The sequence below is a fragment of the Silurus aristotelis genome, assembly GCF_946808225.1.
Source record: "Silurus aristotelis genome assembly, chromosome: 4".
Lineage (NCBI taxonomy): Eukaryota > Metazoa > Chordata > Actinopteri > Siluriformes > Siluridae > Silurus > Silurus aristotelis.
The window spans coordinates 27,721,648-27,736,776 of NC_139577.1; the positions used below are offsets into that span (position 1 = coordinate 27,721,648).

Consider the following 15,129-nt stretch of genomic DNA (forward strand, 5'->3'; position numbering starts at 1 on the left):
TCGATTGATAACTCTACCCCTATATGCATGGATTACTCTTTAGCATGGTTCAGGTGTGATAGACTCTCAACTCAGCGTTATTAATGACCAACCAAAATCTATGCTCATGAAATTATAATATTCGGTCCACAGCATACAAACATACACGCAGAACTAAAACTCTTTTTTTTTTTTTTTTTCTTTCCCCACACAAAAAGTCTGCTTCCGCAAATCTCACCTTGAGTTTGGGTTTATCGTGTGTTTTTGTCACGCGTGTACTGACCTGCTTTGGACTTAGCATTTCTCTACCTGTGCGTGTTATGTAAAAAATAATACTCTGTTTGCTACAGTTATACCTCATAATTATAAACACAATGGCACTAAAGTTTATGCTTTTCCTTTTCTTAGTAAATATAGCGCAGGAGAAGGGGGAGAGAGGAAGTGCAGGGTGGGGGGTCGACTCGTTTATGGTGTCTAATGGCTCTTTCACTGCCTTCTCTTTTAGGACTTGGAGAGAGAAAATGCCCGCTTTTGTCTTTCCCTGTGTGTGTGTGTGTGTGTGTGTGTGTGTGTGTGTGTGTGTGTGTGTGTGTGTGTGTGTGTGTGTGTGTGTGTGTGTGTGTGTGTGTGTGTGAGAGAGAGAGAATGGGTGGAAAAAGAGGAAAGAAAGGTACAAAATCACTGGTCTGTTGTGTGTAAATTAGGGCACTAAAAACTTGCCACTTTTCATTTCAGAGGTTTAGTGTGTGTTCGTTTGTGTGTGTGTGTGAGCTGTTGAGTGGATTGAGAATGACCGTGTGAGAATAATTGCTATAATAATCCCAGAATAAGGTGTTTTTTAAATACTTTCCGATGCACTGTGGTTATAAAGCTGCAGGTTTAATTTCCTCTAATAGCTAAACGCATGAACTCGCATTCGCTCAGACACGGTGTGAAAGCATAGCGCGTGCTGCGAAAGGGTCTGCATTCATGCACTCGTCTGTAAAGCCTCCTGAACAAAAGCAAAAAAATTAGTGTGTATAATTGTTTAAGAAATGCACATTTGTTTGCCGCTGATTATTAATAGTTCTTAACAAAAGCGAATATCAGAACGATTGTGTATTTATTTGGGACTAAGGATACAGGATAAAAGGCTATGCTCGCACCTTAATGATGCAGCGTGTAATAATTTAATGTGTCAAAATTTGTGTAATCACCATCCAGCAAAAATGCCTTAACAATAAAGCAGGGGTAACGTTTTATTTTAACGATCAGAAATTGGTCAGGAATTAAAGGCTAAAAACTGCATTTGTAAGCTGAAAACTGCAAGTTAAATCAGCTAGTTGATTACTAGTTTTATATAAGGCTTTGGTTCACTTTTTAGTTTAGTTTTGTTAACTCCTTTTACACTTGTTTTTGTCCTCACAATGTACTTCTTACTTGGAAATAAAAAATACTAATTGCAAATCTTGTGAAAAAATAAACACCCTTTGTAGGTGCTCAGAACACAGTGTAAATGTGTATAAGTATCAAACTAATAAAGAGTATGTTTCCCCGCTCTCAGCGCTAGACAGTAACAAAGTAAATATAATTCGTTACTGCACTTAAATAGGGAACACCTCACTAAATTTTGTGAAATCAAGTCGTTCTTATATATTTTTTTTATTTACGAGCAGATAAAACCTTAACTGGTCAAACATGCAGCAAGCCACCAATCAGGGTTAGAGCGAGCGTTCTGTTTTGAACCGATTGGCGCTCGGTGGTATCTACTGATCACCAACATACAGTTCAACATAAACTTCTGACTCGAACTTTCCACAACGAAATGATTTTTTCTCCTGAACACACAACATATCTACCTCCATCATATCAGCTACTTCTCTACCTTTACCGGTCATAGTACCAACATTTAAAATGCCAACCCAAACCTCCACTCTCCTACACGTCTCCTTTCCCTGCCGTCTCTGTAGACGTCTTCCTCCTCTCCTTCTCTTTCTTCAGCCAACAGTAGCCCAATTTCCACCGGTACCCTGTGGTGGTCGTTGATAACCCAGGCCTCGACCGATCCGGTATTAATTTCTCTTTTGTGATCCGCATATTTGATTTGGCACATGTTTTACGCTGGATGCTCTTCCTAACGCAACCCTCCCCATTTACCCGGGCTTGGGACTGGCACTAAGAGTGCACTGGTTTGTGCAACCATAATGGCTGGGTTGTTGTTTTCAAATTATACAAATCAAATCAAATACGAACGTACATTTAATATGGCAGTGAAAAATTCACTGTTTTGTGATTCAACCTGAGAACAAACTGCACATGACCAATCTCTTAAATAATCACAGTCAGTTTACTTAACATACATTTTAACATATGTCTTTTAATTGTAACAATCTTAAACATTAAAGTTGACACACCATTGTTAGGACAAAACCAAGTGTAAAGGGGCTATAAGACAAAATTAGGTTCTTGTGTCTTACACATGCAGTTCTTAATGAGTGATTACTGTCCGATTTGTGATCCTTAAAATACAGTGTCACCAAAACACGATTTTAACAACGCGATAGGTCTGGCTAGTGTTATCACATCAGAATTCGTTCGAGGGAATTTCTGGCCCAAATTAAAATTCCTTCTTAGAAGGTGGTCCAAAGACAATTGAGATCTATCTAGGCGACTATCTAGTCTCTATCTAGTGCTCGGGTTCACTTGTATGTACAATGTTTTACATGTTCTCCTTGTGTCCATGCGGGTTTCCACTGGGTTCTCCGGTTTCCTCTCACCTCTCAGAAACATGCTGGCTACTCAAAATTGCTCCCTATATGTGAATAAATGTGTGTTCATTGTGCCCTGGGGTAAACTGGCATCTCATCCAGGACTTATTCCCACCTCACACCAAGTATCCCTATAATGGGCAGAAAAACCACAAAATGTTTACTGCAGTGGACAATTAGCTAACGTATTGTGGAATACAGTATGCTGATCTGCACTTGGCCTTTTTCTCATCATTTAATCAAACGGTGCCACATGAAGATTATAGTTATTCAACCTCAGCTTGCCAAGATGACTCCATGGAGAAGGAAACATTCGAGGCTGCCTTCAAATCCTGCCAAAATGAATAATCTCAGAAATCAGCTGTCCTTATGCTGGCCTCCAGCTGAGACTGACTTTTTCCCAAGAGCGCAAACTTTGCCCAGAAATGCTGCCCACCTAGGCTTCTTAATTTAAATTTGGACCCATAGGATAGTGCTGATAAATGAAGGTGCACATTTATACTTGTATAGTGTGTGAAATTATTGCAGCACTCACAATCAGCTATAGCATTAAATCCACTGGCAGGTGAAGCAAAGGACTCCTTACAGTGGCACCTGCCAAGTGGAGGGATATATTAGGCACCGAGTGAACAACCAGTTCTCAGAATTGATTTCCTTCACCGAAAACACCTACAATGGGCAAGTGAGCATTAGAACTGGACCAGGGAGCGAAGGAATATTTTGACTTGATCTGATGAATCCTATACACTTCGACCAGGCATAACATTATGACCACCTGCCTAATATTGTTAGTTTCCCCTTGTCTGTTGAATCGGACCACACGTGCCAGACTTTGCTCCACACGTGCATCAATGATCCTCGGCCGTCCACGACCCTGTCGCCGGTTCACCACTGTTCCTTTCTTGGACCACTTTTTTTTTAAATACTGACCACTGCAGACCAGGAACATCCCACAAGAGCTGCAGTTTTGGAGATGCTCTAAACCAGTTGTCTGGACGTCACAATTTGGCCCTTGTCCAACTCTCTCAAATTCTAACACATCAACTTTGAGGACAAAATCTTGTCTAGATGCCCTCATAATCCCACCCACTAACACATGCCTCTAAGTCCACTCATTTTCCCTTTTTTTTTTTAAATGGTAACTGGCTATACTAGATCTAATATAGAGGGTCTACATTATTTAAAGTAAAATTTCTCTCCTAATTTAATATTAGGTGATATTAGGTGTAAATTCTTGAGTTTAGAGATGATATAACATCACGTCTGTTTTAGCTCTTGGTTGTAAAACAAAAAATTGGAGAAAGAGGGGAAATACTGGACCAAATGAGCAAAGATTTGAGTTTCCTTTTGGCTACAGAGGTTGAAGTGAGAGTTCAATCTACAAGTAATTAGTTGCATTAATACTGATGTCCTCACCAGGGTCAATAGTAAAGCAAACACGAGCGAGTGTGAAGTTACTTTTCAAATGTTTTGTCTGCTTCCTCAGAGGCGACGTATCGGTAACAAAAACATCACCTGAGTCATGTGAGTCTTCATGCCGCAGTCACATTTTAGATGAGGACGGAACGCGTGCTAGAGAACAGCAGTGACACTATCTTGCGACCATATTGCCGCATGTTGCGATTGTCCTATGCCTCGCGATTTATAAACAACAACAAAAACGGAGAGCATGAGACGTATCAGTGTTCGGATTTGCGCTAATTTGAACAATGTAGTTTGAACCCCTATGACGGGACGCTATTGTTACTAAAACACGCACAGATCTAGTCAACCCCCCAAAAAAAATTGGATTTATTATTGGGCTTATTTGCATTCTACAGGGTTCTGCGACGGCATTTCGAAAGATGACAGCTAACATGACGTTCTGGACATTGCTAATACTAGAAAGAAGCCCCAAGATTGTTATGTGCAGCATGTAACATTAAGAACATGCATGCAGGAGGAAAGAGAGTTGACGCGAGTGTGTCTGTGCACTTGCCCTAGTGTGTGAGAGGTCAAGGCATGGCTGTGTGTGTGTGTGTGTGTGTGTGTGTGTGTGTGTGTGTGTGTGTGTGTGTGTGGATTAGTTGTTATATAATGTCAGTATTGGGCATGCACTCAGTAGACAGTAAGAGGATTACACTGCATGCGCCTGAGACGCAGGTCCTCTGGTGTTACGCTCACACACACACACACACACACACACACATATGTACAGTGTTACTGTACACACACACCATGCAAATACGGGTGTACAAGTGCACTCTTAGCCAAGTCAGTCTCTCTCGCACGCACACACACACACACACACACACACACACACACACACACACACACACACACACACACACACACACACACACACACACAGACAGGTTGCTGTTATATAAGTGAAATATCTCTCTCTCATAAAGGTAAAATCCACCTGAATGTCTTTATACTATTTATAATTACCATTAGATCTTAATTATTTTTATTAGACAAGTTTATGGATATAAACAATATGGACAAAAGTATTGGGACTTTTCCAGCCATGTGTGGTCCTTCTCCATACACAGGTGGACAGGATGTCTTTGGAAGCGCTTGGAACTAGCAATGCCTCAATTTACACCTTTGTATTGCAAAATTACTTTATACTGTTGACACAAATATAGTAGTTTCAGTTACACTTGAGTCGAGTAAAGAAAATGTTTTTTAACTTTAAAACTGTTATTGCATACATACAATATGAATAAAAGTACTTTTCTATCCATATGCGGTTCTTCTCCACACACAATTGTATAGGATGCCTCTAGTGGTAGCATTTTATTATTTCATCACTCGTACTAGCAGACCCAAAGCTGTTCCAAGTCAAGTGTATTTCTATAGCGCTTTTCACAACAGACATTGTCTCAAAGCAGCTTTACAGAATTGAACAGTCAAGGTGAATGATGTGTTGTAATCCCTGATGAGCAGCCATGGTGACTGTGGCAAGGAAAAACTCCCTTAAATCTTATGAGAAAGAAACCTTGAGAGGAACCAGACTGAAAAGGGGAACCCATCCTCATTTGGGTGACCTCCAGCATGACAATGCCTCAGTGCACAAAGCTGGCTCCATGAAGATATGGATTTCATGGGTTGGAGTGGAAGATCTCCTGCTTTAGAGCTCAGAACACCAATGGGATGAATGCGAAGACCGACTGCACCCCAGGCCTTCTCACCTCACCTACATCAGTACCTGACATTACTAACACCCTTGAGACTGAATCAACACAAGTCTCCACAAGCACACTCCAAAATCTAGTGGAACATCTTCCCAGAAGAGTGGAGGGAATTATACCAGCAAATGGGGATGAGATGTTAGAATCGTGTGGTCAGGTGTCCACAGCCTTTTGGTCATTTGTGTCTAAAAGCATTAATTGTACAAAACATGCATTCTGACACAAAAAAAACTGAGTTTTGTCATGAGCTTATAAATTCACCAGTCTGGGGCAAACCTCTGACTGGGGGCGGGGCTTAAAGGCTCTTTACTTTAATTGGCTAGTGGGATTTTCCTCAGCAGCTTCCTGATGAATGGGGGCGGGGCTTAAAGGCTCTTTACTTTAATTGGCTAGTGGGATTTTTCTCAGCAGCTTCCTGATCTGGAGAGCCTTCAAGTCATGAGTCGGAATTAGCATTCCCATTTTCATTACAATTTACAAATTAAACTCAGTCTCAGAACTCACCTAAGTCTCTACTTTAGGTAACTGAAAAAAATTTAGGTTATCATTTTTGAAAAATGTTAAACAAATGGAAATTCTTTACATATTGGCCCATTACCCACAATGCCATTCGACAACCTGCTGATAGCATCTGTGGTATTAAGCCTTCATTCCATTACATTTCACATGATACATTTACGGGATTTGGCAGATCCCCTTTCCAGAGCGACATACAAATAAGCATTTGAGGGTTAAGGGCCATTGCTTAAGGGCCCTTGGCAGCTTGGTGGTGGTGCCAGGATTTGTATCTGTGACCTTCTGATCCAAAATTTTTGCTCGTAAACCCAGGACGAGTTTCTCTTCCTTTGAGGTCGAGTGTTTTCAAATCAACATGGATGCTCACAGAAAGAACAGCAAACAAAGCAGCACTTCTTAGGGTTAAGTGAGTTTTATTGCACATACGAGTATTTGCTTTAGATCAGTCAACACACAGATATATCCGCTTGTTAAATCTATACTATTGATCCTACAGTTTGCTGATCGGAGAAGGGTAAATCAACATCGCTCTGTCCACGGGTCCATGGGTGCGTCTCAATTAGCTCCCTGGTTCAGCAGCCAGGGATCAGGGAGTCGATTTTAAGGACCCAATGGCAAAATGTTTTCAGTGTACTGGAACTTTTGCTTTTCAAAATAATCCCATAATGCACTGCAAAAACCAGGAGCATCCATGCAATCCTGTGTTCTCTTACTGGAAATGTGGACATAATTTCCTCTCAGCTATCTTCCAAAAAATCCCTTAAATCGAGTAGTCCTGAAACTGGTCATCAGTGTCCCAATTTTGTAAACCAGTTGTAAACCAGTATTAGGGAATCTAGGGTAGTAGGGAGCTATGGAGCGGATTGAGATGCACCCCCTTTTTTTTTTTTAAGGTTTGCATGGTGGGTCAAAAACTGTAGTTCCAACTTCCCATTTCTGAGAGATCTCTAATGCAGGATTAATCTTCACTTCTCCTCTATCTAAACAAAGTGTCTCATTTGTCTGTCTTTCACTTCTCTCTCTCTCTCTCTCTCTCTCTGTCTCTCTGTCTCTCTCTCTCTGTCTCTCTCTCTCTCTCTCTCTCTCTCTCTCTCTCTCTCTCTCTCTCTGTCATTTAATTCTCTTTTGTCTGTTTCTATCAGTATGTCTCCTTCTCTCGCTTTCTCTCTCTTAATTTGCTCTTCTTTTTCTCTGGTTGTTTCTGTCTGTCCCATTTTCGCTCTTGATTCTCAACTTAGTTATCTTTGTCCCTCTGCTTCTATCACTCTCTGTCTGTCGATTTCTCACTCTTGATTCTTTGTCTGTCTGTCTATTTCTCTTTTCTTGATTCTCCTGTCTTTGTCTGTCTGTCTCTTTCCCTTTCTTGATTTTCTCCCTGCTGTCTTTACTATTTCTGTCCTTCATCTTTCTGTCTGGCTCTATACTTTTTGTTTGTTTTTCATGCAGCCATTTCATCTCTGCCATTCATTTTCTCTCCTCTCATTTTGTACTCCTCTGAAGAGAGCGATGCAGCAGCGCTTTAGTGCAGCCTTTTCATCTCCTCATTTGCTCAAACTTAACTCTCGTGCTGAAATTTTTAAATAAATCTGTTTTTTTATGCTGTAAGTGATCTTAAAATCCTGCTCCGGTCCATCCACAGACCTCCTGAGCCTCGTTCTTTAAGCTGGATGTGCAATCGTTCATAAGAAAAATTTTGTTCAAAAATTCGATTGCAAGAGCTTCAGATTTTTTGTTATTTTTACTTGTTAGACTCGTGAACGTTCGGATTCTAATCGTATGATGGATTTGAACTGCTGCCGGTTTTTATATGGATTACACTGATTTTCTTTACTTATATTTTACATGAATTTGTAAAGTGGGAGTGTAGAGATGATCGTGTGAACGGCTCACCTGACGTCCGCTTAAGAGTTTTTTCCCCCCCCCTCCCTGTGCTCATTCACACTCCTGCTCTGTGCCTCAGTCGTCTTCTTATATTCTTAACCAGACTACAACATAGGAGCGTCATGCAATGTGTGTAAAAAAACAAACAGCGACAAAACGACAAAAATTTTTTTACTCGTCTGCTTTTTGAGTGTGACATTTACACCGTGCTTCCTAACCAGGTCTAAAGAACATCATAATGTTAAACACAATAACACATTCATACCACATTAATATTATAAACCATGAGAGGGGCCGATTTTTTTAAAATGAAATTTAATGACCTTTAGAATGTCTGTCTGCTTCCTGTCTTTCTCTTTTATCCTGTCTGCCAATCTCTCTTGTGTCTCTTTCTTCTGTTTTTGTCTTTTGATCTGTCTGTTTTTCTGTTTGACATGCCGTTTCTCTGCTGTGTCTCATTCCCTTCTGTCCATCTGTCTCTTTCTCTCACTCGAATCTCCCTTGTCTTTCTTTGTCTATCTGTGTATGTCTGTCCTTCATTTTCTCTCTCTTGATTCTCTAAGTCTCTCTTATCTGCCTGCCTGCCTACCCGTGTGTGTGTGTGTGTGTGTGTGTGTGTGTCTGTCTATCTCTTTCTCTTTCTTGTTTCTCTTTCTCTCTCGTCTCTCTAGGTATCTTCTGTCTGTCTCTTTCTTTTTCGATTCTTTCCCTGCTGTCTCTCATGTCTGTCTGTCTTTTTCTCTCTTGATTGTCTCACTAGGTCTCTTCTGTGTGCCTGCTTGTCTATCTGTTTTTCTGTTTCTCTGTGTCTCTTCGGGTCTGTCTGTCTGTTTATCTCTATTGATTTTCTTCCTGTTGTCTTTCTAGGTCTCTTCTGTCTGTCTGCTTATCTGTCTGTTTGTCTCTGTGTTTCTAAATGCTTTGTCGTTTGTCCGCCTTATTCTCTCTATTCCCGTCCTGCTGTCTCTCCTGTCTGTTCATTTTTGCCAATTTGTCTGTCTCTCATTGTCTTTGCCTTTCCATCTCTCTCTCTTTCTCTCATCCTCACACATTTCTGTCTGTCTCTTTCCTCTCCGGGTTAAACTGAGGTAAACTTACATATCAAACTTAAGATTGCAAACAACTCTTCATTTATCTTTACTTCTTCTCTCTCTCTCTCTCTCTCTCTCTCTCTCTCTCTCTCTCTCTCTCTCTCTCCCACATTATCACCTAATTTTCCTCCCTCTTCTCCTCCCTCGGTGTTCCGTCCTTTCGTGCATGCTCTCCTTGTTCTGTGTGTGCATTGTGTAGGAACTTGCTTGTGTTCGTCCCTGAGTGTGTTCGAGTGTGTTGTGTCAGAGAGTGTCCTCACTCGGCCGCTGATCGTGGGGTTTGCGCAGCTGCCGCGGTAATCGCCCGAGTTTATTTAGGCTTCGCAAAACCAAGCAGACTTTTATTTTGATATACAGCCACCTGCTGGCCTGTTACGGAATGCTCCTGCGTGCGCTCGGCTCCTACAGGGTTAATCAGCCATTTGCTCCTGCTCTATTATTCGGCCTTCTGAGAACGAGAACAGTGGAGGAACAGTTTGTGGTGTTTGTTGTTTCGTGATCCGTCTGTTCCAGCTGTTTAATGAGAGCGTAGCACTCGGGAGTTTTGTGCAGTGTGTGCCGGTTCAGATTCCTCTGATAATTATGAAAAAAGGCTGAGTCCCAAAATGCAGTGTGTCTGTGTTCTAATTTTATTTTGTAATTACTACTACATGTTCTTTTACCATTGTTTATAAAACAATACGGAAGAGGTGGGAGTCCAGGGGTTAAGGCATAGAACTTTAGATCAGGGGGTTGTGGGTTTGAGCAAAGCCCTTAACCCCAATAGGTGCTCCGTTGTGGGAATGGGGATAAAGTACTGTGCCATGGACGGTCTCAGGTCTGGCCGTGAAAGGAGAGTGGACATTGGGCTAGCAGCCAAACCCTGTTAAAAAAAAAACTATGCTATGGAAACGCCAATTAAGCCATTTGGCACGTGCCGCACAATGCCCCTTATGGTGCGTGAAGACTAAAAAAATAAACAAATAAAAACAAAACAATAAGACAATACATTGCATCTACCAATACCAGAGTTCGAAAGTTTGTGCACCTGGTTTTTCGAAACAGAATGGTCATACTGTGTGTTGTGCTTCAATTCCAGCAGAACAAACACAGCCCTGCCACTCCCACATTTCAGGAGGATTACTGGAGGGTGTGTGTGTGTGTGTGTGTGTGTGTGTGTGTGTGTGCGTGTGTGTGTGTGTGCGTGTGTGTGTGTGTGCGTGTGTGTGTGTGTGCGTGTGTGTGTGTGTGCGTGTGTGTGTGTGTGCGTGTGTGTGCGTGTGCGTGTGTGTGCGTGTGCGTGCGTGTGCGTGTCTACTGCATTAAGTATAATAGAACCTTGATACATTGACCAGCCTGCAAAATCACCAAACCCTCCAAACGTATTTGGAACCTGAACAACACTGGAGCCTTGTGGGCAACATCTTTACCTGACAGGACCAGGGCTGTTTCATTCAAATTAAAATTGTGTGAGTGCTGCCATGATAGGTATTTCACAAGAAACAACACACACAATTCCTTTTTTTTTTTTTTGTCCAGGGACATTTTCAAGGTGAAAATTTCTTTTTCAAAATTGTATTCCACTAAGTACCACTTGGTTGAAGGCTGTGGAAAAAGAGCATTTGGGTAAATCATCGACCAGCCACCCCTTTTTTCCCTACAAATTCTGCCTCCTCCAGTATGATGGGCTAGTGGGTTTTAATCGGTCACGTTTACATAGTAATCGTTAGACTTGACAAGTATGACACATTGATTAGGCTAAATGCAGACCCCTTTACTGGTTGTGTTATTCAGTTACAGCTGAGTAATGAATCCATGAAAACACAGAAGGTGACTGCTATCATGTGCTTCCTCTATTACATCTGTTTAATGAGTTGCCTCTCATGGGGCTGTCTGTCCTCTTCTTCATACATGAGCTAACAGATGCACACTATTGGCTAGTGATGGTGCAAAGTCTGCTCGGTCTCTTAGAATAAAGGCACTCTATAGATGTATCCCCAATCATCATCATCATCTTCTCCCGCTTATCCGAGGCCGGGTCGCGGGGGCAGCAGTCTAAGCAGAGATGCCCAGACTTCCCTCTCCCTAGACACTTCTTCCAGCTCTTCTGGGGGGACACCGAGGCGTTCCCAGGCCAGCCGGGAGACATAGTCTCTCCAGCATGTCCTAGGTCTTCCCCGGGGTCTCCCAATCGTTCATCCATTTTGCAAACTTCCCTGGTGCATACTCAAGTGTCTGGGTGCAATATATCATTTTGAGGGAGGCGAGATTGAGAAGGTTTGGACATGTTCAGAGGAGGGACATGGGGTATATTCGGTACGAGAATGCTGAGGATGGAGCCACCAGGTAGGATGAAAAGAGGAAGGCCAAGGAGGAGGTTCATGGATGTGGTGAGGGAAGACATGCAGGCAGTTGGTTTGAAAGAGGCAGATGTAGAGGACAGGGGGGTATGGAGACAGATGATCCGCTGTGGCGACCCCTAATGGGAGCAGCTGAAAGATGATTTTTCCCAACTTTGATATGTACTGTGTCTTGATTTGTCTCTTGTTTATTAAAAGCACAGTCTTTGTAAATCAACGTATATTTTTTGAATTACAGGTACTAAAGCTGTGACTGGCTTTTGAAAGATGCTTTATACTTGTAGTATATATGTACTTTTACAGCACACTGAAATTCTTTCTTTGCATAGCTCAGCAAATTTGGGGTCAGCTGGGGTCAGCTATGATACAGTGCCTTTAAAGCACAAATGGTTAAGGGCCTTGCTCAGGGGCCCTAAGAGCGGCAGCTTGGCGATACTGGGCCTTGAACCAAGACTTACCTATCAGTAACCCAGAGCCTTAACCACCAAGTTACCACTTCCCACAAATTTTATGTTGAGTTTGGCTTATTTATGTCTGTTATTGGACTTTCTGTTTTCTTTTTGTGTAGGTAAGTTCACTCTCCACAAACAATGGTTTTGTTTGCCATTTTGATCTTAATCGACACTAGAGTTTATCCCAGTTATCACTTATATACAGTATATAGACTTAACATTCTTCCCCAAACTGTTACCACAAAGTTGGTGGCACACAATTGTTTAGGATGTCTTTGGATGCATTAAATTTACTTGAACCAAGAGACTCAACCCTGATCCAGCATGACGATGCCCCTGTGCACAAAGCAGCCTCCATGAAGATGTGGTTTACATGGGTTGGACTGGAAGATCTGGTGTAGTCTGTTTTAGATCGCTGACCTAAACCTTACTGAACACCTTCGGGAATGAATACGAACACTGGCTGTGCCTCTTCACCTCACCTACATCAGCACCTGATTTGCTGATGTATCTGAATGAACACAAATCACTACCGTCACATTCAAAAATCTAGTGGAACATCTTCCCAGAAGAGTAAAGAATGGTTTGAAGTTTGAAGAATGGGATGTTCTAAAATATATCACCTTTCAATATATCACCTACAAAGCTATATTTGTGTGTGCCTAATTTCTTACATTAAGTACCATATACTTTCTGTCCACCCTACCTGTCCACCCTACCTTAACTTGTGTTGGATGACCAACCCTAGTTTGTGTGCTATCCATAGTCACGCCACACACTATAAAGGAAAATAATTCAAATTTGCTCCATTGTGTGGATCTATATAGAGACTAAATACATCTCAGAGCAAACACTTGGTTTATTTGACTAGCTGATGGCCATGATGGACAATAGACATCGTATTCACACTCAGAAACTTAACGAGGAGGTGCATTCCCGTTCAGAGGAACACTGCGTAACTTTATCCTTGCCTGAAGGATTATTTTTTTGACGTAGTACATTGTGATATTTTGAAATCAACAAATAGTCAAGCAGTTGTTTGTGAATGTTTTGGCTGCAAGATTTTATTACGTCTGATCGCCATATTTGTTTAGTCTGGCTCTGTTGAACTGCGAGGTTACGTTCAGTTTTTGCGTCGTGCTGGCAAGAGCCACTAGGTACATGACCTGCGTTTTGTGCTGCACTTTATTTCCCTTGGTTCTGTCATTTCCCCTTTTGTGTTTTTACATTCAGCCGATGTTTGTAGTGCAGCAGACGGTGGGATTTAGACGCCTGCACTAGAGGTGGAGCATCGAGCTGCATGACGCATGATTTTTGAACCTCATTAGACAGCATTTTCATTTACTCTTTCTGGTAGTTTAACCCACTGGTTTGTCAAGCAACCGTGAATAAAATAAACTAACAACTCGTACATGGAATGCAAGTGTCCCAGGCGGCTTTTGATTGGCCAATTGATCCTTTGCTACAGGTACACTCTGTGTAAACGAGCACTGATTTATTTTTTCCGTGTTTTTTAAACATCCTGACTGCCAAGTAGGAAATGAGTGTAATGGGAATCTAACAGCATTATTGATATTAGTACATATTACATAAGTATTAAGTTATATTGTGCATTTGAGACTCTGTGTGTGTCAAAACTTCAGTATTTACAGATTAATGGTGTCTGGTTTTACACACACACACACGCTTATATTACAGTGAAACTCAGCCGACTGTGAAATCAAAGATCTCAGTTTTTCTCTGTGCACTAACGTTTTATATTCCTCTCTCTTTTTATCTTCCTGTTTCATGCTGCTTCGGGCTCAATGTCCTGTGCTGTGGTGCATTCTGGGAGCAGGTAAGTGCTATGCCCCACCCCCTCATTTTTTTAAAACGACTTTTTTTGTTTTTTTTAACCTATTGTGTAGGGTTCCTTTAGTGATAAAGGAAAAGCGCCTCTAGTGGCTGTTAGAGGTTCTGCATATATTATGGTTGGAGGTCAGTTCCTGCTCGTTGTCTGTTTGATAATCATTCATTGATCATTATGTCAGTAAATCATGTGAAAATGGCCGTTCTATCACCTGCATGAGCAAGTTACAGATGCAGATAAAAATTGCATAGAGTGCAGTTAGATTAGCGTTACCTATATAATCGCAAAAAGCTGTTTTGTGTATCTATAGCTCATGTTCAGTCCTGATTTCGACAGAACATTTACACAATATTTTGGCAAAAAACGAAAAATTGCAACCTGCTGTTGTATGGGCAAGTTGTTTCTCAGTGGGTAAGATTTTTGAGTTCTGATTGGAAGGTCTTGAGTTAAAATCCCATCACCACCAGGCTGCCACTTCTGAGCCCTTGAGCAAGGCCCTGGAAGTGCACATTTTGACATTGGCATCATGTATTCAGTAGGTTTTCATCATTTTTCCTCACACCATCTATTTATCAGGCACAAACTACCACTGCCTCTGTGTACCAGCTTTCTGAAACCAGTGTTAATGCGGTAGTGTGTCTGTGCGTGCGCATGGCATGGTGTAGCTTTGCCTGATCTAATGTAGCCGAATTAATAGCGGTGGACTAATGGATTAATGCCTCATGAATAAATAAATGAAAGGCAGAGCAAACAGAAGAGTGAATGAATTACTAACACTGTCACAGGCCAGGATCACAAGAGGTGCTTGAGCGATTATATATTAAACCGATACTTCAGCCCAAAATGAAATTTACATAATTTTTTCCACTTAGCACAAAAGTAGTCAATCAGACCAGATTTTGCTTCTTTTTTCTTTTTTTTTTTTTTTTTTTTTTTTTTTACTTTAGCACTGGAGCCGTGAAGCTAACGTAGTAAACAAGAAGGTGCTTTGCCAGAAAGAAAAAATTTAAACGGTCAACAATGAGATTTACACACTGAAATCGTTTACCTTCCTGTATCAGCATGTCGTTTGTGTTTTATTCTTTTAAAATCACAC

At 41.4% G+C, this 15,129-nt stretch overlaps 1 protein-coding gene across 1 annotated transcript in view; it reads left to right on the top strand.

The window, feature by feature from the left end:
• Window positions 1-14,202, top strand: part of LOC310724771 (uncharacterized protein) — a gene marked incomplete at its 3' end in the record, with an annotated part of 44,050 nt that extends 29,848 nt beyond the window's left edge. Inside the window, exon 2 of the mRNA XM_083539044.1 lies at window positions 14,092-14,202. Coding sequence (XP_083395170.1) covers window positions 14,092-14,202 — 111 coding nt within the window. The remainder of the gene's footprint in view (window positions 1-14,091) is intronic.
• Window positions 14,203-15,129: the final 927 nt, after the last annotated feature.